The 26,433-nt window shown below is 48.0% G+C and overlaps 1 protein-coding gene across 1 annotated transcript in view; it reads left to right on the plus strand.

Moving 5' to 3' along the window:
- Window positions 1-26,052, plus strand: part of LOC115478881 (ubl carboxyl-terminal hydrolase 18-like) — a 136,990-nt gene extending 110,938 nt beyond the window's left edge. The window contains exons 14-15 of the mRNA XM_030216526.1: window positions 23,294-23,326; window positions 25,375-26,052. Of these exons, the coding sequence (XP_030072386.1) occupies window positions 23,294-23,326; window positions 25,375-25,471 (130 nt within the window). The 3' untranslated portion in view covers window positions 25,472-26,052. The remainder of the gene's footprint in view (window positions 1-23,293; window positions 23,327-25,374) is intronic.
- Window positions 26,053-26,433: the final 381 nt, after the last annotated feature.

A 26,433-nucleotide genomic window follows, 5' to 3' on the forward strand; every position in this document is an offset into this window, starting at 1 on the left:
TCTGCCACATGTTTTGGACATGCATCAAAATTAGAATTTACTTCCTGGGGCACGCAGTAGCCGGGCGGTAGTTCTAATTTGATACGCGTTGTACGTGCGTAGGCACTTACACAACTTAGTAAAAGGGCCCCTAAGTGCAGAGTTAGCACTGCCAACTTCAGGGTTGCAGGAGACTCCTGGCAGTGCTCCAAAGTCAGCTTGGGTGGCTGCAGGAGAGCAGACTGACTTGGCAGGATTTAGAGGGGAGCATGCTGGTGGAAATCACTGTTTAAAGTGACTTAACTTCTTCACAGCCCCATTCATATGAATCTCCGATGCTGCACAGGCAGGATTCTGTTGGTGTTTCTTCTGCTTTTTCTCCGGAGTTGTATTATTGCTGCACCTTCTGTATGAAGCAAGGCTTACTGGTCCCCTCTTCTTGACTCCAGAGAAGGGGCTCTTTGGGGCCAAGAGGCAGTGTGTATTAGAAAAAAAACAGAATTTGGATGATTTGTTTTCAGGGGATTCTTTGAAACCCCTGGGTGAAGCTGTAATCAAGGAAGCTGTTTGGCAAGATGACCTAGAGGCTGGGAGCTCAGAGATTCCTCCAGGTGAAGACCATACTATGGTTCACATTTTCCATAGACCAGAGCTTCCCTACTTGATAACTTGATTAATAATAATAATACCAAAACTTATAACCCGCACTAGCCTTTCAGTTCAGAGTGGTTTATATAATAAGATTCTGGTCAATATCCAGGAAATTACAGAAAATCATAATAATTTGCAAAATGAAAAAGAATATGTCTTAATCTATAGCCATCTGAATACACTGTGCTGAATTTAGTAATATTTCCTAAATAAGAATGTTTTTATTTTACGATGAAAGTTCTATTGATGCTTCAGTAACCTGAATAAGAGATCCACTTTTGAAAGGGATGAGGAAGCCAGCAAGAACCTTCTCATTTAATGAAGATCTCAGAGAGATGGTGGAGGTCAAATGGCACGCCATTGACATAGCCCTAAGAATTGTCAGAGCCATGGCTTGCCTTTATCAGCTTCCTTTGATGGAATTGGAGAGAGTTTTAAGTTACCAAAGGTAGATGCGTTGGTCACAGCTGTCACCAAGAAGAAAGAAGTTCCCATTGAAGGGGGAGCAGCATTAAAGGATCCTCAGTATCAAAGAATGGAAGCCCTCCTGAAGAGATCCTTTGAGATCTCTGCTCTAGTATTGCAAGCAGCCATCTGCGGAGGTTATGTGGCTCAAGCCTGTTTTTGGTGGGCAGAAAAGACTTCCAGATTCCCTGGTGGAAGCCACAGTACAAGTTTCTGAGGATGTCATAAATTTAGAGTTAGGTACATCCTTTTTGGCAGACACCATGTATGATTTGGTTAGGGCTTCAGCAAAGAATCCAGCATTGGCAGTGGTGGAGAGGCATTTTCTCTGGCAAAGGAATTGTTTTTGTACCTGGGGCAATGGAGGGTTAAGTGACTTGCCCAGGATCACAAGGAGCTGCAATGGATCTTGAATCCAGTTCCCCACATTCTCAGCCCACTGCACTAACCAAAGGCTGCTACTCCACTTTTAAATTTTGTGGAGTCACCGAAACAAAAATGAATTTTGTTATAAAACACACATCTTGAGGACATTGGATATTGGAGCTGTGTGAATTTAATTGATGTTCTGGGGTTCTTTTTTACTTTTTTGCAAGTCTGACTGTGAGGACCTGTTGACATCTGCAGACCGAGCACTGGCCCACAAACAGCTAAGGATAAGTGTTTACAGTATTACATCTTTTTGTGTTCTCTGGGCAGGGAGTGTTTATTGTTTAACCCTGTGAGAATTGGAAGGTAGGAAGGGCTTGTGCTATGATGTGAGAGGGCTGCAGTTTTGAACCAGAGACAGTTGGTTTAAAGAACACTACAGCACTACTGAGCACTGCAAATTAAAAATAAAAAAAAAGTATTGTAGTTGAGTTATATATCATTTAAGCTGGTGGAATTGTTGGAAATTACTGATTTACCCACACCAGGTTGATTAGATTGAAACCCATATATTTTTTATTGGACATCTGCCTTCCCCCAGAAACCAAAACTCTTTCGAGTTTTATAAATATTTTATGTACTCATCGAGATGTGGCCAGCTTAAGTCCACAATCCAAGTGAGATCTAGGCTACACAAATAATGCCCAAACGGTTTTGGTAGAAGCTATGCTGATCCGTGCAGAATTTTTGTACCTGGAATTATTTGAGGTGCTGTGGCTGGATCATTTTTGACCAAGTTGCTAGAGAATCATGGCATTCTGAAGACTATATTTATTGCAGAGACTATAAAAAGCTATAAGGAGGCTATAAGGTTGTGGTGTTAATAGTTTGGGCAGGTGAGGCCTTATTCTCAGTCAGTTTTACACAGCCTGAGTATAAACTCCCTCAACAATTAGAAAGAGACACTGGGATAGAAGGTATTTTTATTAGCATGTCACCAAAGGCAGTACAGGCAATTAGGCATTCATATCTGGACCAGTGGCGTAGGTGGGGCACAGGGGAAGCGGTCACTCCCCTAAACGGATTTTTAAAAAAACAGCGCCTATACAGTCTTGAATCGGTGGGGCCGACAGCCACATTTTTTTAAAAATTTGCACTTTCTCCCTGTCCTCTCCCTTAGTTCCCACCCCACCGTTCCATGACACGCCTCCCTCCAGTCCAGCCCAATGCCACTTTCAGTTCTCCCTCTCCTCCCTCCCACAACTGTCATGCCTATTTTGAGCATGCCCTGCAACCTGCCTGATTGACGCTGGACCGGGCTTGTCACGACTCACGAGTCCCTCCCTCGCGCACACACAGGAAGTGTGACTGAGAGGAGCGGGACGTGGATGGTAGAGGGAAGGATGTGAGTCTGACTGATGCCGGCGTGCTATCGCTGCAGGGGCGGGGCTGGTAAATGAAGAAGCAGGTTTGATGACGGTCCGGGTTGGGGGGCCAGAAACCGGCACTGGACTCGGAGGGAGAAAGAGAGGGGGGAAACAAAGCGGTGCTGGACTTGGGTGGGTGGGGAAACAAAACAGTTCTGGACTGGGGCGGAGAAGAGAAGGGGGAAACAAAGCGGTGCTTGACTCCGGGGGGGGGGGGGGGGGGGAAGAGAAGAAGGAAACAATAATAAACGCTATTGAAAACAATAGCAAAAAGATTATTAGCAATAATGTGTGGTCGTCCATATGTAAAAAGTCTTGTGCTGTTCTAGTTGGATGGGTGCCTTAAAAGGTGGAGGACAAAATGTATTTTTTGGGGGGGGGATTTGTTTGCAGCTTTTCAATTTATTTGAAAGCTTCCCATATCTAGATTTAAATACCATGAAATAAAAATTGAACATCACTAAAACAGCTTTTAGTGATGTTCAATTTTTATTTCATGATATTTAAATCTAGATATGGGAAGCTGGTAGAAACAAGCAGTTATCTCTGTATTTTGTGCTCATTTTCTGCACTCTTCTATACAATACAGATATAGAAATTTCAGTGAGAATATCCTGTTTCTTGATCTTAACTGTTCATCTGTTCCTGTAATCTGCCTTTGGGAAGCCTAGTGTTATAAAGATGGGATATATTGAAATTAAATGGAAATAGAATTAAACTCTCTTTCCATTGGGCACATGGAATCACATCTGTATCTGATGTCTGTTTTGGTAACTTGGTGGCCCTTTACTAACATCTCTGCATGAATACAGGGGGCGTCCCTATAGCCAGCCCCTCCAAATGACACTGATTTAAAATGTAGAACAAATTAGTACTCTAATTGATGAAACCAATACTTCCTCTGTCTACATCCATATGCTGCACAAGCCAGCATGTTTGAAAATAAGTGAGATTAAATAAAAATGCTACCAACAATAAAGAACGACAACAAGGATGTAGCAGCTCATAGGCTTGCTTGCTTTGTTTTGAACGTACTAGATGATGGCTGCGCGGGGAAAGGGGAAACATACAGTGGCGTAGCCAGACTGCCAATTTTGGGTGGGCCTGAACCCAAAGTGGGTGGGCACAAAATTTTCTCTCTACCCCCCTCCCCCAGCAAAATTTAGTCACACTAATCAGATACATTTGTCACACAGGGTAAAGTGCTGCTTTTCAGTGCATCAGATTTCAGACAATTTATTTAATAGCCTAACACCCTTTTCAATGAGCTTTCAGAGGCCAAAACCTCCTGCCTATGGTCAGTATAATGCTGCTACGGTATCCTCTCCTGACCTAAGGAAGGAAGTATTGGTCTCTGAAACTTTATTAACAAAGGTACCATATTACTTTATCCTAAATTAAAAATAAATTTATTTTCTTTACCTTTGTTGTATGGCCATTTACTTTTTCTCATTGTGTTGCTCCCAGTCTCTAGATTCTGCTTTACTTCGTTTTCGCTTAACTCTTCTGCCACGGTTTTCTGGCCATTTCTCATTTTTCTCTCCTTTTTCTTTGCTTTCTTCAATATTTTTCTGCCTCTCTCTCTGTCCAGATTTAATTCATTCTTACTATCCATTCTTTAATTTCCTTCATCTACTTATGGCTTTTCATCTTTTTCTCACCCTTGTTCTCCCCATGCCCCTTCCTCTTATTCTCCAGTCTTTCACTACTCTCCTTTTCCATCCAGCAGCTCTCTTCTTTCTCTCCCCATCCTTCCAGTTTCTCCCCTCTCTCTCTCCCCATCCTTCCAGTAGTCTCCCCTCTTTCTTTCTGCATTCTTCCATCCAGCGTCACCTCTTTCTCCCTACCCTTCCATTCAGCGTCTTCCCTCTTTCTCCCTACCCTTCCATCCAGCGTCTCCCTCTTTCTCTCCCCATCCTTCCACCCATCTACCCTCTCTCCTGATCCTTCCATCTAATGTGTCTCTCTACCTCCTTCTAACCATGTCTCTCTCTAGCTCTCTACCCTTTTCTGTTCAGTGTCCCTTCTCTCTCCACATCCTTCTAGTCTCTCCCCTTTCTCTCTGCATCCTTTCATCCATCTCCCCTCTTTCTCTCCCTATCTTTCCATCTGCTTTTTCCCTCTTTCTCTCCCCATCCTTCCATCTGCTTTTTCCCTCTTTCTCTCCCCAACCTTCCATCTGCTTTTTCCCTCTCCCGATTCAGGCCCGCCAGCGCCAGCCCTAGCTCCCATTGCCGGCCACTGCTGCTTTTCCTATTGAGCAGCAGGGCCGGCGCTACAAAAAGAAGAAGCGCTCAGCTGACTGAGCTGAGCGCTAATGACAAAAAAAGTTGAAAAAAAAAAGCGTGGCACCTCCGCAGGCAGCCTTGAGGCATTGGCTGCTGGCTCTGCAGGCTCCTCCCGTCTCTTACATCACTGCCCCTGCGTCGCTCTAGGGGGCATGTCTGGGACAGAGAATTGACATGAATGCACTTATCAGCTTGTGTGCTGATCAGTGGTATAGCCAGACCCAGTATTATGGATGGGCCCAGAGCTAACTGCCCTTCCATTGCATGGCACTCCACAGCCTCCCCCCTGAGATATTAAAAAAAATTATTGATCTTTTCACCTACCCCACATCAACATCTCTCCTCCTCTGTGGTGTCCTGGTATCTGACCACCTGTTGCTGAACCCCGTCCCCATAGGCGCCCGGTATAAGAGGCTTGGGGAGGCTAAGCCTCCCCAGCTGCAGCAGGATGGATCAGCTGTTTCTCCCGGGAGTCCCGCTGCTCTGGGGGGTTTACATTGTTGATTTACCTCCATCGTTGCAGCAGCAGCAATGAAAGCCCGTCTCTAGCCTTGTGTAACCAGTTGTAGAAATTGGTTTAATTTGTTTACCTTTCTGCTGGGAGAGGAGGGGGGGGGGGGGGGGTTGGCTGGAGGTGTACTGGGTTGCCAGGGAGATATTTAACGAGGATGACTTCCTGCACATGAGCAGTTCATACCAAAGAGACTTGCACTGACCCCTGAAATTTTAAAAGTGCTAAAAATAAGTTTTAAAAGTATTTGTATTAAATCTAATTGCAGAATTTAGGTGCTAGGATGTGGGATTGGTATGCTATGTACTCAAATTTGCTCAAGCCATATGCAAATTAGTCCATTTTTGGGAGGTTCTCATTTGCATATTTATGGGTAAAAATTGTTGGAAATGTTTACAGCCTTAATGTTAGGGCATGGCTCTGATCAAAAATGTGAAGTTTGATCCAAAAACGAAGGGTTTATCTAGTGTTTTTGACTAAAAATTCCCATTAGAGTGTCTGTATGTTAATCTGCATTCAAATAGAGTTCTTTGATTGGATGATCAGCTCCTGTTAGAATTCTGCCCGGGAACACAGAGAAGAGAGCAACTGACGATTTGGCCAAGACAGACCTGTAGCTTTGAGCTCCGTGTGTAAGAATTGAAAGAGAGAATTGTTGTTTGATCTAAGTTGACTGAAATTATAAAAGAGTGCCTGATTATGTGGTAAATGAGAAAATATGAGTGAAAATATGGTGGAAATTTACAAGTTTGAGGTTTCTCTATTGAGAAAAGGATCTGAATATTTCACTTGTAAGCCTTCCCTTCGTTCCCGTCAGTGTCCCGTCTTCTTCTGACGTCATTAACTCTTTCCGCGAGGGCGGGACACTGACGGAAATGAAAGGAAGGCTTACAAGGCTAGAGACGGGCTTTCACTGCGGCTGCTGCGACGGAGGCAGGGGAGCGAGGAGAATTGTTGAGGGTGGGTATGGATGGCTGGAGGGGGGCAGGGGAGCGAAGAGAATCACTGGGTGGGTGTGGATGGTTGGAGGGGGGCAGGGGAGAGGAGAGAATCGCTGGGTGGGTGTGGATGGCTGGAGGGGGGCAGGGGAGAGGAGAGTTGCTGGACATGGATGGAGGAGAGGGAAGAGTGAGGAAGGAGATGAGATGAGGAAAAAGGAAGAGAGAAAACTGCAGTGGCGTAGCTAGGGTAGTTGACACCTGGGGCCGGTCATTTTTTAACACCCCCCCCCCCCCCAATCCAGTACTAGGCATACCGAGAATACAAAACACTCACGACCTATAGAGCAATTTTACCATACCATAAGCAGTCATTTCTACGAGTCACACAAGGAAAAGGAAAGCATCTTAAGCACTACAGTGAGCACTAGAACATCAATTCACCTATTGTAAAACGAAACCAGACAGAATAGTACAGATCGTCAATCCTGCACAGTCAATGCCAACTGAAAGCCATGTCTTTTTCACAAACACAGATACACCCTAATCCACTATAGAATAAGTAATCATAAACTTTCTATTTAGACAAAAATTAAACTGAACCCCCGATGCCAGACTCTGCATACAATGCAACACCACAGAAACAGAAAATGTCTCCTAGTACTGTGCAAAATATAAAGACAGCAGATGTAAATTTGAAAAAACTAACAAATACCAATCACCACTTTACAAATTAACAAATAGAAATAAAACAAATACAGAAAATAAAATAATACCATTTTATTGGACTAATACATTTAGCTTCCAGAGGCCAAAATCTCCTTCCTCAGGTCAATACAGTATAGTGCTGTTACAGTATCCTATCCTGATCTGAGGAAGGGGGTTTTGTTCTCTGAAAGTTAAGTCAAAATGTATTAAATTTAGTCCAATAACAAGATTACCTTATTTACATGTTCTATTTATAAACATTTATTAACACAGCTAAAATACTATATCCTAAAGCAAAATAATAAAAATATATATTTACAGTTTGTTGTCTTTGGTTTCTGCTTTCCTCATCTTCTTTTCACCGTCTTCCTTCCATCCAGCATCTGTCTTCGCTCTCTCTCTGCTCTCCAGTGTCTGCCCTCTCTAATGTCCCTTCCATCCACATCTGCCCTCTATTTCTGCTCCTTCCATCCACCATCTGCCCCAGTCTGCCATCTCTCTCTCCCCCTTCCATCCACCATCTGCCCTCTCTCTCTCCTTTCCCTCTAGCATTTGCCCTCTATCTCTGCCCCCTTCCATCCACTGTCTGCTCTTTCACTCCCTTCTGTCCACTGTCTGCCCTTTCTCTCTGCTCCTTCGATTCACCATTTGCCCTCTCTCTTTCCCCCTCCCATCCATTCAGGGTCTGCCCTCCCTCTCACTCCCCATTCCATCCAGGATCTATCCCCCCTCTCTCACTGCCCCCTCTTTTCGGCTCCCAGTTCCCACCTGCGGCTGCCCCTAGTTCCAGATCCATTGATTCTCCCATCCACCCCTGCCCCAGGCATGACCCCATTCTCCCTCCTGCTCACTTTTCAGACCCCAGTTCCAGCTCCATGCCCCTTCTCCCATCTGTCTCCCACCCAGTCCCTTCTGCCCATCCGAGTCCCCCTCACCCCATCTGTCTCCCACCCAGTCCCTTCTGCTATCCAAGTGCCCCCCCCCCTCCCCCCATCTGTCTCCCACCCAGTCCCTTCTGCCCATCCGAGTCCCCCTCACCCCATCTGGCTCCCACCCAGTCCCTTCTGCTATCCAAGTGCCCCCCACCCTCACCCCATCTGTCTCCCACCCAGTCCCTTCTGCCCATCCGAGTCCCCCTCACCCCATCTGGCTCCCACCCAGTCCCTTCTGCTATCCAAGTGCCCCCCACCCTCACCCCATCTGTCCCCCACCCTCACCCTGCCTCATCTTCTCCCTGCCACCCGGTCTTTAAAAAGAAATTGCCGACGCAATAGCGAGCGCAGCACCTCGTGTGCAAATAAAAGAAGCGAATCCGATCATCTCATTGGGCCTTCCTTCACTGTCCCGCCCTAGAGAAAATAAGAAGTTGCGTCAGAGGAGGGCGGGACAGTGAGGGAAGGCCCAATGAGATGATCGGATCCACTTCTTTTACTTGCACACGAGGTGCTGCGCTCGCTATCGCGTCAGCAATTTATTTTTAAAGGGCTGGTGCGGGGGGGGGGGGGGGGTGCCAGGATGAAGAGCAGCGGGAGCGGCGGCACCCCCCTTTCTGGTGACACCCAGGGCAGACCGCCCCCACCGCCCCGCCCTTGCTACGCCACTGGAAAACTGCACATGGATGAAGAAAATAGGCAGAAGCTGGATCCACTGGACAGTCAAGTCTGTGGAGGACCCAGCTTTTACTTACGGATGTAGGACAAGAAATGAAGAAGAAAGGCAGAAAGTAAAGAAATAAATGGAAAGGAAGCCCTGGAAACTGAGTTAAGAGGACAGATAGCAGCAGAATCGGATACTGGGCCAGCATGATCAGAAAAACAAAGTCACCAGACAACAAAGGTAGAAAAGATCATTTTATTTTCATTATAGTGTTTGGAATATTGTAATAACTGTAATCCCGGTAGCAAACCTTCAGGGGTGGTAGGCTCCCTTTAGCACAGTGGCGTACCAAGGGGGGGGCGGTGGGGGCGGTCCGCCCCGGGTGTCAGCGGGTGGGGGGTGCTCCGCGAGAGCCGACAGCTTTTTTTTTTTTTTTTTTAAATTCGTGCACTGTGCAGCGATCGCCGATGCAGGCAGCGCCTCGAGTCTGCCCTGCATGAACTGAAAAGAGGAAATCGCTTTGCTGACATCGGGCCTTCCCTCGCTTGTTGTCCCGCCCTCGAGGAAATAGGAAGTTACCTCAAAAGAGGGCGGGACAACAAGCGAGGGAAGGCCCGACGTCAGCAAAGCGATTTCCTCTTTTCAGTTCATGCAGGGCAGACGCGAGGCGCTGCCTGCATCGCTGCACGGATTAAAAAAAAAAAAAGCAGGGTGGTGGCTTTAGGGGGGGCTCAGATGGGAGAGGGGGGCTCAGAGGGAAGAAGGGGATTGGGGAGGGTGGTCATAGGGGAGAAGGGGATTGGGTAGGGTGCTCATAGGGGAGAAGGGGATTGGAGAGGGTGGGGGTGCTCATAGGGGAGAAGGGGATTGGGGAGGGTGGGGGTGGTCATAGGGGAGAAGGGGATTGGGGAGGGGAGTGCTCAGATGGGAGAAGGGGTCTGGGGGGTCTGACAAGGGGGCAGGAGGGAAAATGGGTCCATGCCTGGGGCAGGTGGGAGAATGGGTCTGGGGCTGAAAAGGGGGGATGCAAGGCATGTGGTGGATGAAGGGGGCTGGAACTGGGGGCTGAAAAGGAGGGTATTTGGGATAAGGGGGCTAGTACTGGAACTGGGGGCTGAAGCTCGGGACTGATGGGAGAAAAGGGCTGGGGACTGGTGGGATAGTGGGGCTGAAAAGGGGGGCATGTGGGAGATGTGGGCTGGGGCTGGAACTAGGGGCAAGTGGAATAAGGGGGCTGAAAAGAGGGGGCAGAGAGAGAGGGGACAGACCCTGGATGGAAGTGGGGAGCTTGAGGGAGGGCAGACCTTGGATGGATGGGAGAGGGAGGGCAGACGGATTGAAGGGGCAGAGAGAAAGGGCAGATGGTGGGTGGAAGGGGGAGAGAGAAAGAGGCAGACAGGGGTAAATGGTGGATGGAAGGGGCAGAGATAGAGGGCAGATGTGGATGGAAGGAAGAGAGAGGGCAGACACTGGATGGAAGGGACATTAGAGAGGGCAGACACTGGATGGCAGAGAGTGAGCGAAGACATGCTGGATGGAAGGAAGACAGTGAAAAGAAGATGAGGAAAGCAGAAACCAGAGACAACAAACTGTAAATATATATTTTAATTATTTTGCTTTAGGATATAGTATTGTAGCTGTGTTAATAAATGTTTATAAGTAGAACATGTAAATAAGGTCATCTTTTTATTGGACTAATTTTAATACATTTTGACTTAACTTTCAGAGGACAAAACCCCCTTCCTCAGGTCAGGATAGGATAATGTAACAGCACTATACTGTATTGACCTGAGGAAGGAGATTTTGGTCTCTGAAAGCTAAATGTATTAGTCCAATAAAATGATATTATTTATTTTATTTCTATTTGTTAATTTGTAAAGTGGTGATTGGTATTTGTTAGTTTTTTCAAATTTACATCTGCTGTCTTTATATTTTGCACAGTACTAGGGGACGTTTTCTGTTTCTGTGGTGTTGCATTGTATGCAGAGTCTGGCATCTTGGGAGTTCAGTTTAATTTTTGTCTAAATAGAAAGTTTATGATTACTTATTCTATAGTGGATTAGGGTGTATCTGTGTTTGTGAAAAAGACATGGCTTTCAGTTGGCATTGACTGTGCAGGATCGACGATCTGTATTATTCTGTCTGGTTTCGTTTTACAATAGGTGAATTGATGTTCTAGTGCTCACTGTAGTGCTTAAGATGCTTTCCTTTTCCTTGTGTGACTCGTAGAAATTACTGCTTATGGTATGGTAGAATGCTCTATAGGTCCTGATGTTTTGTATTCTCGGTATGCCTAGTACTGGATTTGGGGGGGGGGGGTGTTAAAAAATGACCGGCCCCGGGTGTCAACTACCCTAGGTACGCCACTGCTTTAGCAGTCCACAAACAAAGTCCTTCCAGACAACACAGCTTTTAGTTCCAAACAGTTTATTTCCCCTCCTCCACAAAATCTCAGATCAAGGGGTTAAAGTCCCATTCAGTTTCCAAACTAAAGCAACAAGAAAAAAACTTCCCTTTAAATCCAAGTTCTCCCCCAGTTCAACAGCCTGGGTTTCAGTTTTAAAAGTCTTTCCGCTTGGGTGGTTGCAGAATGGCAGTACACTGCCCACAACACAGCTAATTGACTCCTGTGACCACCCACTGCCTTCAGTCCCTGCAACTCTGCCCCAAAGTACAATTACAGTCCATGTCAACTGGCTCCTCCAAACCTGGTGTGTTGGTCTCTCCAGCCTCTCCTTCCTCCAAACACTCTATTAACTCTGCCTCTCTGCTAGGCTGTTGGTTGGAGACCTCCTCCCCCTCCCAGGTGGAAGGAATCTTGTACTGATTTCTAACCCAAGGGTATTGAGCTTTGTCATTCCTGCTCCCCCTTCTGGCCCTCACCTGCCATAGCAGCTGCTCTCTCCAGTCCTTTTCCCCCTCCCTTCCACGTGGGGGCCATACCGGGTTTTGGGACCTACCACCCCGATCCCTTCTCTCAGGGCCTTGTGGGGAATGTAGTCTGGCCCCATACCTCCTCCTGAGCTGCTTAGACCCTCCAACCTCCTTACAATATGTCCACTTTGAGAATCAGGTGCTCAACATTAAAAATTTATGTTTACTTATTTATGGCATTTTATCCCACATTAAACATGAATTAGGGTGTTTTGTGGCTCTACATGAGAATTGTGATGATATGATCCCTTGTTTCATATTGTTGTCGGCCTGCATTTTCCGTATGGGTGGTATATTGGTGTATTAGGTTCTGCCCAGTGTAATATTTATGGTACAGTAAGGTTCTGAGTTTGTTTTTGCACAAAGTTGTGCATAGTGTTTTGCAGTTGAGCGATTGTGGTTAGTATATGCTTTGAGCAACCACTTTATTCTTTGACATATGATACATATCTAATATCTAAATTTAATAAAAGGTATTAATTGTGACTTTTATTTTTATTTATTTACTAGTAAAAAAGGCCCGTTTCGGAAAGAAATGAAACGGGCGCTAGCCAGGTTTTCCTCGTAGTGTGTAGAAGCGCTGCCGGGCCGCCTCTTCCACATTGCGCCCTCTCTCCCGCCTCCTCTTCGTCGTTCCGCCCTCTCTCCTGCTTTCGGCTACTGATTGGCTCCTTGAATGTGCTCCGCCCTCAACGTCATGACGTTTGACGCGAGGGCGGGGCCCACAGACTGTGCTACAGAGCTTCGAACCCGCCTCCTCTTCGTCGTTCCGCCCTCTCTCCTGATTTCGGCTACTGATTGGCTCCTTGAATGTGCTCCGCCCTCAACGTCATTACGTTTGACGCGAGGGCGGGGCCCACAGACTGTGCTACAGAGCTTCGAACAAACGAACTGGCTTCATTGACGTCAGTGGTCAATGGAACGTTGAGAGTGGTTTTTATGTCCAGATGGGGCGTGGCCTAGGGCGCAGATGGGCGTGGCTGAGTGCAGGAGTCCAAATAGCCTAGGTCAGGAGCCACAGTTGGAGTGAGGTGAGCTTCAGAACGTCTGAGGGGGATTCAGAATGTCTGAGGGGGATTTTATTTATATAGATTTTTTCTGTGTGCTATCAGACAATTATGGATTTAAGCTTCACCCCTGGCCCCACCCCTAACCCCGCTCCCTTTAGCCTCCCCAAACAGTTGGGCCACCGACTGCCTATGCCCGTCCCTCCCTGGTGTACCTTACAGGCATCCCCAGCACCTGTAGTGATTCAATTATTGCTGCCTGCGCCAGCCCTGCAGGCTTCCATCAGCCAGGCCACGTCACCCAGGCCCACCTGTAGCTACGCCACTGGTGCTGATGTTGTTGCTGCGCTAACTGGTTAGCACATGCGTAATGCGGGAGCCCTTAACAGGAAGTGGTATGTGGTCCCATGGTAATTTTTTTAAATGGCCACATGCTAATGCACAGAAAAGTCCTACAGGGTGTGCTAAGCCCATTTCGTAGCGCAGCTTAGTAAAAAAAAAAAAAGCCCCCCCCCCCCCCTAGTTAAGGAGGCATGAGGAAACAAGGGAAGGATTCTTGAGGACAGAGAGTTAAGCACCTAGGCAAGGTTCCTGCCCCTCCCCCCCTTCTCCTGTTCTCTTTCAGCCTCAGAAGCAGGCAGCTGAGCTGTGCCCTAGAAGGTGTCATTATATAGAGTAGCTGTGGGCCTGAAAGTGGGAGAGAAAAGTCTCTTTAAGGAAGAAGGTATGCAGCTGGGCTGTGTACAGCCAGTTAAAGGCAGGATGTCGGGAAAGGGGAGAAGTATTTCCTTAAGGCAGAAAGCCTGTAGCATAGAGAATTGCCCTAAAGTTAGGAAGCCTGGAAAGGGAAGAAGGATTGCCCAAGGCTAGAAAGGGGAAGAAGAAGAAAGCCAGGCTACCGTCTTAAAAAGCCCCAACATATTCCATGCTCTGACAGCCAGTAAGATTGAATGCTTATGTTTATTTCAGCATTTACTATACTACTTTTAAATAAGAGCAACAAGATATTTTACAGACTAAGTTCATAAGGAAAGAAATGCCAAAACTGGATAGGACAGGGAAAAGAATAAAGACCAGAAGAACCCAGTAAGGGCATCACAATAGTACAGGCAAAGAATGCCCTGCAGATGCACCAGAAAGCTCACCAATCAACCACTTCCTATGTATGTCCGACAAAAGTCAAGCTAAACAAGTGAGTCTTGTGAGTGGCCCTAAATTTCCGCAGTGAGCGTTTTTCTCAAAGGGAGAGGGGCAGTGTATTCCACAGCAAGGGTGTGAAATAGAAAAAAATACACTTTTGGGTGGATTTTAATCGTGCCTGCAAGACCAAGGGAAGTGTCAAGCAGTGCTCCTGACTGGAATGAAAGGGGCATTCCAAGATACATGGACCCAAGAGGAAGGAGAAGTAGGATGGAGTATCCAAATCAAATGTTTTTTGGGCAAGAGTTAAAACCTTAAACTGAATATGGAAGGCAATTGGAAAGATGCTAAAGGAATAATGATGTGATACAATCATCCTGCTTATTTTCGAAAGAGAAGGGCAGCCATCTTCTGACACAAATCGGGAGATGGCTGGCCTTTTCCTAATGCCGGCCAAATCGGTATAATCGAAAGCCGATTTTGACCGGCTTCAACTGTTTCCATCGCAGGGCCGGCCAAAGTTCAAGGGGGAGTGTCAGCAGTGTACCGAAGGCGGCCCTGATGTTACGTTCCTCACCTGGTTCCAGGCCTGTGCGGCCAGTTCGGCAGAGCTAATCGGCTATCTTGGTGGTGTTTCTCCAGGATAGGTCGGCCATCTTGGGATGGGCATCTTAGCTTGTGGCAGCCATCTTGGGGTTGGCTGGCTGCAGGAAGGAAGCCCATATTTGGGCGTTGGGTTTCTCTGCTGATGGGGGCAACCATCTTGGTTCAGCTGCACATGTTTACGATTGATTCCTGCTCTATTTAAAGCCCTGCCTCTTTGTTGCTTCGGCCTCAATTGTTCTGAGGAGTTGCTGTCTGAGTGCTGTTCGCCGACTAACTTCTGTTCCTGTTTTTCTGTGTACCGGACCCTGGCTAGTTTTCTCGGATATTGCTTGTTTCCATATCATCATGCTGATCAATCCATAGACTGGTGGGTTGTGTCCATCTACCAGCAGGTGGAGATAGAGAGCAATCCTTTTGCCTCCCTATATGTGGTCATGTGCTGCCGGAAACTCCTCAGTATGTTCTCTATCTCAGCAGGTGGTGGTCACACACAGCAGCAGTTCTGGCTAGGTCTCCAAGCCTAATTTTTAGGTTTTGTTGAGTACCAGAGGTTGAGGGCTCTTCTTGAGCAAGTGCAAACCTGGTGGCGCCAGGTCCCTCCTTTTCTCCCCCCTCCCGCTGGCTCCGTTAAAAAATAAATAAATAAATAAATAAAAATTTTGGACGTCCTTAAAAGCGTTTATTTCAACGTTTATTTAAACGTTTATTGCAGCTACTCACTGGGACACCAGGTCGTTACAGCTCGGAGCAGGTAATTTTTACCTTTTTTATAGCGGGCAGGGGGTTCCCCGATTGATCTCCACGTGGCCTATGGCGTCGGAGGGCGAGGGCGCGAAAAATCGCTCCCCGGACCGCGTGTGCGCTCCTAGCGGGGATGCGGGGGTATTAAAGTCTGATTCGCCCTTGTTGGGTGTCAGCTCGGAGGCCGGTCAGTGTCCCGAGTCTTCCTCCGGTGCGGCGGTTTTTCCCGCCATAAACGCCCATCCCCCGCTGCTCGCCTCCGCCATCTTGGCCGGCCACTCTGCTCGGACGGCTTCTTCTTGGGCCGCCCTTGAGCTGGGAGACGTTCATGCCATGGCCGCCCTTGATTTGGGCGACGGCAAAAAAGCGGCTAAAGTTAAGTGCCGTTCTTCCCGCGCGGCTCCTTCGCAGAGTGTCGCGCCGGACGCCATCTTGGATGCGCAGCATGTTTCTCCCCCGCTCTTACGAGCGCCGGTTGAGGGTGCATCTAGGGCTGTGGCCCAGGCTGCTGAAGTGCACAGTCTGGGGGGTTTCTCCCCTGAGTTTATTTTGCTGCTGCATCAGGCCTTCCTTATGCAGAACGCTGCCCCTTCTCCCTTGTCCGATAAAGGGGTTGAGGCCCCCGGAAGTAAACGCCCTCGGGTGGATTCCCAGGCCTTAGAGGACGCTGTTTCCTCTGATGTAGATGAGGGCAGCGTATCCGAGTTCTCCCAACGGTCCTTTGGGGATTCCTTGGAGGAGACGGATTCCCGCTCGGATGGAGCGGATGACCCCTCTGCAGCACGGATCTTTCGCTCAGAGGTTTTGCCCAACCTGTTAATGCAGGCCATGAGCATTTTAAAGATTTCCTCTCCGGAGGACGTCTCTCCCTCAGCCCCTGTTGGCTCTGCCATTATGCTGGGGACAAAGCGCCCGCCTAGAATCTTCCACGTGCATGATGCCATGCACTCCTTAATTTCGGCTCAATTGGATGTCCCGGAAGTGAGCCTCAAAGTGGCAAGGGCTATGTCCCGCCTCTATCCTTTGCCTGAAAGTGAACGTGAGGCCTTTCTTTGGCCTACCGTGGATTCTTTAATCACTGCGGTGACTAAGAAAACGGCGTTGCCGGTGGAAGGTGGCACGGCCCTAAAGGACGCCCAAGACAGAAGATTGGAGGCGGCCTTAAGGTCTTCCTTCGTGGCGGCTGCCTTAAGTTTGCAGGCCTCAGTTTGTGGCTCCTACGTGGCCAGGGCGTGCCTGACGATTGTGCAGCGGGCTTCCCCCTCGGATCCTTCCTTGAGGGCTGATTGGCCGGCCCTGGAATCGGGCTTGGCTTATTTGGCAGACTTGCTGTATGATGTCTTGAGAGCCTCGGCTAAAGGTATGGCTCAGACAGTCTCTGCGCGGCGGTGGCTTTGGCTGAAACATTGGTCTGCGGACCACGCCTCTAAGTCCCGCCTGGCTAAGTTGCCTTTTAAAGGCAAGCTGCTCTTTGGGGTCGAGCTGGACAAAATTGTGACCGATCTCGGCACGTCTAAGGGCAAGAGGTTACCAGATGTCAGGGCTCGGGCCAGTGCTCGCCCCGGTATCTCCAGAGGACGGTTTCAGGAAGCCCGTCAGTACCGCCCGGGCAAGTCGGGCTCCTCTGCCCCCTCTTCCTTCAAGAGGAACTTCTCCCCCAAGCAGCATTCCTTTCGCAGAGACCGCCGTCCAGGAGGTACGCCCTCCGGTCCTCCCCCAGGGTCTCGTACCCAATGACGGGGTCCTGGTCCATGGCCCAGTGCAAATTGGAGGACGCCTGTCCTCGTTTCTGGGCGAGTGGACCAGGGTAACTTCAGACGCTTGGGTGCTGGAAGTCAACAGAGACGGCTACAAGCTAGAGTTCTGCCGACCCTTAAGAGACGGGTTTGTACTCTCTCCCTGCAAGTCTCCGGTCAAAGCTGTGGCAGTGCAGCAGACCTTGGACAATCTGATCCGCCTGGGTGCGGTCGTTCCGGTGCCAGAAAATCAGCTTGGCAAGGGACGTTACTCCATTTATTTTGTGGTACCAAAGAAAGGAGGTTCTGTACGGCCTATCCTCGACCTCAAAGGGGTCAATCGGGCCTTGAAAGTTAGGCACTTTCGCATGGAGACCCTCCGCTCTGTTATAGCGGCAGTGAAGGCAGGGGAGTTCCTGGCATCCTTGGACATCAAGGAAGCGTACTTGCATATTCCCATCTGGCCTCCTCATCAACGCTTTCTGCGTTTTGCAGTCCTGGGCCGACACTTCCAGTTCAGAGCCCTCCCGTTCGGGTTGGCTACTGCTCCGCGGACCTTCTCCAAAGTAATGGTAGTCATCGCGGCCTTCCTGAGAAAGGAAGGAGTACAAGTCCATCCTTATCTGGACGACTGGTTGATCCGAGCCCCCTCTTATGCAGAGTGCGGCAAAGCTGTGGACCGGGTGATTGCTCTTTTGAGCTCCCTGGGGTGGATCATCAACTGGGAGAAAAGCCAGCTGCGCCCGACTCAGTCCCTGGAGTATCTGGGAGTTCGATTCGACACCCAATTAGGCAGAGTGTTCCTGCCGGACAATCGGATTGTCAAACTTCAGGCTCAGGTGGACCAGTTCCTAGTAGCCTCTCCGCTCCGGGCTTGGGACTATGTGCAGCTGTTGGGCTCTATGACGGCCATGATGGAAGTAGTGCCCTGGGCCAGGGCTCATATGAGACCACTACAACACTCTCTGCTGCAGCGCTGGACTCCGGTGTCGGAGGATTATGCTGTGCGCCTTCCCTTGGACCCAGCAGTGTGCAAGGTGCTGAGCTGGTGGCTGCAGACAGACAAGTTGTCTGCAGGGATGCCTCTTGTGACCCCGGAGTGGATTGTCGTCACGACGGACGCCTCTTTGACGGGCTGGGGAGCCCACTGCTTGGGAAGGACAGCGCAGGGGCTCTGGTCTCCTGCAGAGGCAAAGTGGTCTATCAACCTCCTGGAACTCAGAGCCATTCGGTTGGCGCTTTTGGAGTTCCTCCCGGTACTGGCGTTGAAACCAGTACGGGTCCTGTCGGACAATGCCACGGCTGTGGCCTATGTCAACCGCCAGGGAGGTACCAAGAGCACCTCTCTAGCCAAGGAGGCCATGAATCTATGCCAGTGGGCGGAAGCGAACCTGGAACAGCTGTCAGCGGCCCACATTGCCGGAGTCATGAATGTCAAGGCGGACTTTCTCAGTCGCCATACCTTGGATCCCGGAGAGTGGCAGCTATCTGCTCAGGCGTTCTTGGACATCACGAAGCGCTGGGGCCAGCCGAGCCTAGATCTGATGGCGTCATCGGCCAATTGCCAAGTGCCGCGCTTTTTCAGCAGAGGACGGGACCCTCGATCCCTGGGAGTAGATGCTCTTCTCCAACAGTGGCCGACACAGGAGCTTCTCTATGTGTTCCCGCCCTGGCCCATGTTGGGCAGGGTGCTAGACCGGGTGGCAAAGCATCCGGGCCGGATAATCCTGGTGGGTCCGGACTGGCCCAGACGTCCCTGGTATGCGGACTTGATCAGGCTCTCAGTCGACGATCCTCTGCGGCTGCCAGTGGAGCAGGGCCTGTTGCATCAGGGTCCCGTGGTGATGGAGGATCCCTCCCCCTTTGGTCTTACAGCCTGGCTATTGAGCGGCAGCGTCTGAGAAAGAAGGGCTTCTCAGACAAGGTCATCGCCACTATGCTAAGAGCGAGGAAGCGCTCTACTTCTACTGCTTACGCCAGGGTTTGGCGTACCTTTGCAGCATTATGTGAAGCAGGCTCACTTTCTCCCTTCACTGCTCCAATTTCTTCAGTGTTGGCGTTCCTGCAAGAAGGTCTGGAGAAAGGCCTGTCGCTCAGTTCCCTTAAAGTCCAGGTAGCGGCTCTGGCTTGCTTCAGGGGCCGCCTGAAGGGTGCTTCCCTGGCTTCGCAGCCAGATGTAGTGCGCTTTCTCAAGGGAGTTAATCACCTGCGCCCTCCTCTGCACTCAGTGGTGCCTGCGTGGAATCTCAACCTGGTGCTAAGAGCCTTGCAGAAGCCGCCTTTTGAACCCTTGTCAAGGGCATCTCTGAAAGACCTGACGTTGAAAGCAGTCTTTTTGGTGGCTATCACTTCAGCCAGAAGAGTTTCCGAGCTCCAGGCACTCTCATGTCGAGAGCCCTTTCTGCAGTTCACTGAGGCAGGAGTGTCTATTCGCACAGTGCCTTCCTTCCTGCCCAAGGTTGTTTCTCGCTTCCATGTGAATCAGCAGCTCTGTCTCCCTTCCTTTCGTAGGGAGGACTACCCAGAGGAATACTCTGCTCTCAAATATCTGGATGTGAGACGAGTCATCATCAGATACTTGGAAGTGACCAATGATTTCCGGAAGTCGGATCATCTGTTTGTCCTGTTTGCAGGTCCTCGTAATGGTCTGCAGGCTGCTAAGCCTACAGTGGCAAGATGGGTCAAGGAAGCCATTGCAGCGGCTTATGTGGCCGCGGGAAAGGTGCCGCCTATCCAGCTGAAGGCTCACTCCACTAGAGCTCAGGCGGCCTCGTTGGCAGAGGCCGGGTCCATCTCCTTGGAAGAGATTTGCAAGGCGGCAACTTGGGCATCGGCCCATACCTTCTCCAGGCATTACCGGTTGACTGTGGCTGCTCGGGCGGAGGCCCGGTTTGGAGCTTCAGTGTTGCGGTCAGGGATTTCTATGTCCCGCCCTGGGTGAGTACTGCTTCGGTACATCCCACCAGTCTATGGATTGATCAGCATGATGATATGGAAGGTAAAATTATGTATCATACCTGATAATTTTCTTTCCATTAATCATAGCTGATCAATCCATAGCCCCTCCCAGATATCTGTATTGTTTATATTCTGGTTGCATTTCAGGTTCAAGCTTAGTCTTCAGTTCCTGTTCAGGAGGACTTCGTGTTCAAGTTTTTCAATGGATTCTTCAAGAGTTGAGACGAATTTGTGTTACAGTGAGCTGCTGCATTCCTCTCCCCTCCGTTTTACGGGGCTGGATTGAGACTTAAATTCTGCCGGCGCTCCCTCCCGCTTCGTGCGGCAGTAGGGCAGCTTTGTACCCCTCCCGCTTCGGCGGTGTTAGGGTCAGTCAGCTCCTCCCGCGGTTGCGGTTGCAGGATAAGCCAGATCCCCCTGCATCGGCGGGTGTGGTGTCCCTCCCCCGCTCCGCGGGGATGAGCTGGACGGATTCCCCTCCCCCACTTGTGTGGGGATGAGCTGGGTTAATTCCCCTCCCCCGTTTCGGCGGTGGTGAGCTGGGCAGAGTGTCCCTTTGTGGGTGTAATTCTCTAAGTGCTGAGTCCTGCGGATGGAGCTTGGATATCGACATACTGAGGAGTTTCCGGCAGCACATGACCACATATAGGGAGGCAAAAGGATTGCTCTCTATCTCCACCTGCTGGTAGATGGACACAACCCACTAGTCTATGGATTGATCAGCTATGATTAATGGAAAGAAAATGATCAGGTATGATACATAATTTTACCTTGCTGCCTGCCTTGACCCTGGACTGATTTTGACTGTTCTTTGCCTGTTGGAGTACTAGTTCTGGACTGTGTCTGTTTCCTGCCAGCCTGGTCAGCGGCTGTGCAACCCCGCCGGTTCCAGAAGTTCTGGTGGCCACCTGCAGCTGGGAGCTCAACTCCTGGTGAACGGTGGTCACTTCCCAGGTGAAGCTAGGGGTTGTCTGGCTGCCTGACCGAGTGCGGTGTCACTCCATCTCTGCCGTGCTCAGTCTGGGCACAGGGGCTCACTACTACTGGGTCATAACACCTGACGAGCATTTGGCCGACTTTACTTGGTCCCTTTTTGTTCATGACCAAGCCTCGAAAATGTGCCCGAACTGACCAGATGACCACCGGACAGAATTGGGGATCACCTCCCCTACTCCCCCAGTGGTTACCAACCCCCTCCCACCCAAAACAAAATTAAAACACATTTTTTTGCCAGCCTCAAATGTCATACCCAGCTCTATCACAGTACTATGCAGGTCACTGGAGCAGTTTTTAGTGGGTACTGCAGTGCACTTCAGGCAGGCGGACCCAGGCCCATCCCCCCCACCTGTTACACTTGTGGTGGTAATGGGAGCCCTCCAAAATGCACCCAAAACCCACTGTACCCACATGTAGGTGCCCCCCGTTACCCTTTATGGGCTATGGTAGTGTTGTACAGTTGTGGGTAGTGGGGTTTGGGGGGGTTTGGGGGGCTCACCACCCAAGGTAAGGGAGCTATGCACCTGGGATCAATTTGTGAAGTCCACTGCTGTGTCTCCTAGGGTGCCCGGTTGGTGTCCTGGCTTGTGAGGAGGACCAGTGCAGTACAAATGCTGGCTCCTCCCATGACCAAATGGCTTGGATTTGGCCGGGTTTGAGATGGCCGCCATTAGTTTCCATTATCGGCGAAAACCAATCATCTCTAACGCCGGTGATCTCTAAGGGCGGCCCAAATGTTGATATTTGACCGGCCCCAACCGTATTATCGAAACAAAATATGGCCGGCCATCTTGTTTCAATAATACAGTCGGGTACGCTGCTTGACGGGGCCCTCATTAGAGATGGCCGCCCTTATAGATGGCCGCCCCCATTCAATTATGCGCCTCCACGTCTCCTAGCATTGTAAATAATCCTAAGGGCAGTATTTTGAACAGATTGCAGATTCTTAAGTAGCAACTGAGTGGCTCCAGCATAGACAATGTTACAATAATCAGGTTTTGACACTATCAGTGCATATAACAGTGAGCTACCCTGGAGTTATACAAAAGGGGCGAATATGTGTGAATAGTAAGTCCTGTGATTGAGTTAAAACACTAGTATTAAACAGTTCTAAAATCACCTGCTTAGCTACAAGGGTGCTGGCACAGAATGTCGGCCAACACCTACATAACTGCCAGATCCTGGCCCCACTCCCTTCCTCCCCCCCCCCCCCCCTCCGAAGCACATCACAACCCCCTTCACCTTAGGCCCTCCCAGGCCTACCTTTTAAATTACTGCTGGTGTAGTGGGATCCGGTGGGCAGGAACGATGCCCACTTGATCCTGCCTGGTGCAGATCCTTGCAGAAAATGGCTACCCAGACCTCCAGCGGCAGCCTCGACGTACTTTGAAATACCATGAGGCTGTCACTAGAGGTTACGACAGACATTTTCTGCAAGGAGCCTCATCAGGCAGAATAAATTGGGCATAGCTCCCGCCCATAGGACCCCACTACACCACCAATGATTTAAAAGGTAGGCCTGGGAGGGCCTATGGTGGTGAGGGAGGGTTGTGATGTGTTTTGAGGGGTGGGAGGGAGGGAGATCGGGGGCAGGGTCCCAGCACTGTCTTATGCGGGCCCTGGCTGAATATTGGCCGCAACCCACATAAGTTCTGGTGGCGTTTTCCAGTTTCTCTCAGCACCAGATATTCAATAACGGCGCCCAGAGATGACCCAGCACTGAATATCTGCGGCTAATTTAGCGGTGACAATCAGCATTTTTAAAAACACAGACCTCCGCTGGCTGAATATTGGCCGGTATATTTCTAACAACACTTTGTCCAGTGACTGCCATGATTGTTGTGATTAAGGCAGGAGATGAATCCCCTTTAAAGATGCTCTATAATTGTTGAGAGAGCATTTTCCATGAATCTCTTAGAGCAGGCATGTTGGCAAGGTGAGTGGCAAGGTCAGGATTTTAGTTCAGCTTTATTTTAACTATATTTTTAACTATTTTAACTTAATTTTTAATATTCCTATGTTTTATGTCTTAATATTTGGTTGTCTGAGCAAGGAAGGCTATATAGAAGTAAATTAAATAAATAAATGGCATCTCTCTCACACACACACAGATAGATAGATGTTTTTGTTATAAAGTCCTCTTGTTGACTCACGTAAATAACCAGGTGTTACAGTTTTACTTTGTGAAAAACATATAGAATTAGATTGTTCTTTAATTTTTTTTTCTATTTATTTTATTTCAGCTCTGAAACTGCCTATCTCCTGTTTTACAAATGGTGAGTAAACTGGAATTTCAGGTAGGAGTGATTAAAGCGAAGGAGCTATTAGGTACTTAAAGGTCAAGGAATGGGCCTCTTCTCTTCTCCTTTCCTCCCAATATGAAACATTTTTTTAAAAATCACAATTGCCTCCTCCAATTAAGCATGATCCTCTAAAAATGTATTAAACATGACGGGAGTAATTTTATAAGGAACCACTTAGTTAAGGCACCCAATTTTGCAACTAGCTTGCAAAATTGCACGCACAAGTTATAAAATAGTGCCTAACTTTGGGGTCCTTGTACTAAGCTACGCTAGCGTTGGCACATGTTTTTGACGCACATGGAGGCCCCCTTTTACCGCAGTGGGTAAAAAGCTGTCTCTTTTCTTTTTTTTAAACAAATGGCCAGAAATGGTATTTAATGGTGATGAGTTGGAGGAATTGAAACAAATTTCTGTAAATCTGGAAGATGTATTAGGGCAAATTGACAAACTAAAGAGTAGCAAATCATCTGGACCAGATGGTATATACCGCAAAGTACTGGTAGAACTAAAAAATGAAATTACAGATCCATTATTAGTAATGTGTAACTTATCTTTAAAATCAAGTGTGGTACCTGAAACCTGGAGTGTGGCCAATGTAACACCAATTTTTAAAAAGAGTTCCAGAAGTGACCTGGGAAATTATAGACCCATGAGCCTCATGTCCCTTCTGGGCAAAATGGTAGAGACTATTTTAAAGAACAAAGTTACTGAACACATACATAGGCATATATTTAATGGGACAAAGCCAATATAGATTTCGCCAAGGGAAATCTTGCCTCACCAATCTGATACATCTTTTGAATAAACATGTGGATAAAGGTGAGCTGGTTGATATTGAATATCTGGTTTTTCAGAAACATTTGACAAAGTACCTCATAAAAGATTCCTAAGAAAATTAAAAAGTCATGGCATAGGATCAATGTCCTATTATGGATTAAGACCTGGTTAAAAGATAAAAAAGAGAGTAGGATTAAATGATCAATATTCTCAATGGAGAAGAGTAAATAGTAGGGTTCCCCAGGGATCTGTGCTGGGACTGGTGCTTTTTAATGTATTTATAGATGACCTGAAAACAGGAATGGAAGTGATGATACAAAGTTATTCAAAATTGTTAAATCACAAGAAGATTGTGAAAAATTGCAAGAGGAACTTATGAGACTGGGCATCCAATTGGCAGATTAAATTTGTGATACACATAGAAAATAGCAACCAAAATTATAACTGCATGAAGCAAGGTTCCACATTAGGAATCACCACCCAGGAAAAGGATCTAGGTGTTGTCAATGATGATACATTGAAGTCCTGTACTCAGTATGCAGAGGTATCTAAGAAAACAAATGAAATATTAGGAATCTTTAGAAAGGAATGGACAGTAAAGCAAAGAATATTGTAATGCCTTTGTATCGCTCCATGGTGCAATTGTACCTTGAATATTGTGTGCAGTTCTGGTCATTGCATCTCAAAAATGGTATAACTGAATTAGAAAAGGTGCTAAGAAGAGCAACCAAAATGATAGGAGATGGAATGACTCTCCTATGAGGAAAAGTTAAAAAGGTTAGGGCTTCTCAGCTTAGAGAAAGCTATGGGGAGATATGATAGAGGTATTTAAATTAAATAGAGTGGAATGGGTAGATGTAAATCATCTGTTTACTCTTTTCAAAGATTAGTAAATTTAGAACAAATTAAAGAAAATATTTCGTCATTGAACTTATAATTAAGCTCTGAAATTTGTTGCTAGTGAATGTGTTAAAAGTAGTTAGCATAGCAGGGTTAAAAACGGATTGGCCAATTTCATGGAAGAAAAGTTCATAAACCATTATTAAAGTGGAATTGGGAAAAATCCACTCCTTATTCCTGTGATAAGCAGCATGAAGTTTATTTTACTCATATGGGATCCTGCCAGATACTTGTGACCTAGGTTGACCAGTGTTGGAAACAGGATACTGGAACAGATGGAGCTTCAGTCTGTCCCATTATGGCAATGCTTATGTATTTATGTAATATTTTATTCTTTATTTTAGTACACACCCCATCTGGGAAAGAGCACAGACTCTCCAAGAAGAAATATGCAACCTCAGCACAGCTGCAAAAGGACTGTATTCCATGTCTTACACATAAACATATCAGAAGATATCATTGTTTAAAAATGCTAAATGATTTTCATGTATGTATATACCTAGATCTTATTGGCAATTCTTATAGCCAATGTTGATACCATTAACTACTTGAACATTGAAAACATTAAATTGTATTTACCTGGAAGGAGACACTAGGAGATCCTCCAGAGCAACCCCGAAGCAGCAGGGCCATGCAGTATCACTCCTTCTGCAGTGGCAAACTCAGAGGTTAGGTAACTATCACCGGGAGAGAGGAAGGAGAGGAACATATAGATTAACAAGGGTGGGTAAAACCACCACAATCCTAACAACTGCACCAGTCACATAGGGCCCAACACTAAGCCCTGCCCCTATCGGCATCCTTAAAGAGGACTCGAACCCCAGCAGAAAGAGAGAGCAGTAGCACAGCTACAGCATCGGAACAAGGAATCCCAGGAAGAGGAAGTCTGCAGTCGGAGAGCCCTTGTGGGAACAGGGGCAGGAGACCAAAGGCTCCCACCGCCAGCCCCTCACTGGGACCATGGGCTGAATTTGTTGATGTCAGAACCCTTATTTTATCATCCTCACTTTAATATTCCCTTATCTCTTGTTTGTCCTGTTTGTCTGTCCTAATTAGATTGTAAGCTCTGTTGAGCAGGGACTGTCTCTTCATGTTCAAGTGTACAGCGCTGCGTACGTCTAGTAGCGCTATAGAAATGATAAGTAGTAGTAGTAGGAGCATAAGCCCCCTCCCCCCAACATCAGACTATTTTTGGAAGAACCGAGAAGCAATAAGAACAAAACTAGATGAGTGACAAGCATGTGGAGCTTCGGAGCCTGCCATAGGAGAATACAGAGGACTTGGGAGGCAGATGCTCACAGAGAAAGCATATGCTTGAAGAAAAAAGTGCCCACGTGCTGGAGGGATAGAAGTTTGTATAGAGAGCAGAAGCTGAACAGGGATATAAGAGGCCCTGCACTCCT

The sequence above is a fragment of the Microcaecilia unicolor genome, chromosome 10 (assembly GCF_901765095.1).
Source record: "Microcaecilia unicolor chromosome 10, aMicUni1.1, whole genome shotgun sequence".
NCBI classification, from domain to species: Eukaryota; Metazoa; Chordata; class Amphibia; order Gymnophiona; family Siphonopidae; genus Microcaecilia; species Microcaecilia unicolor.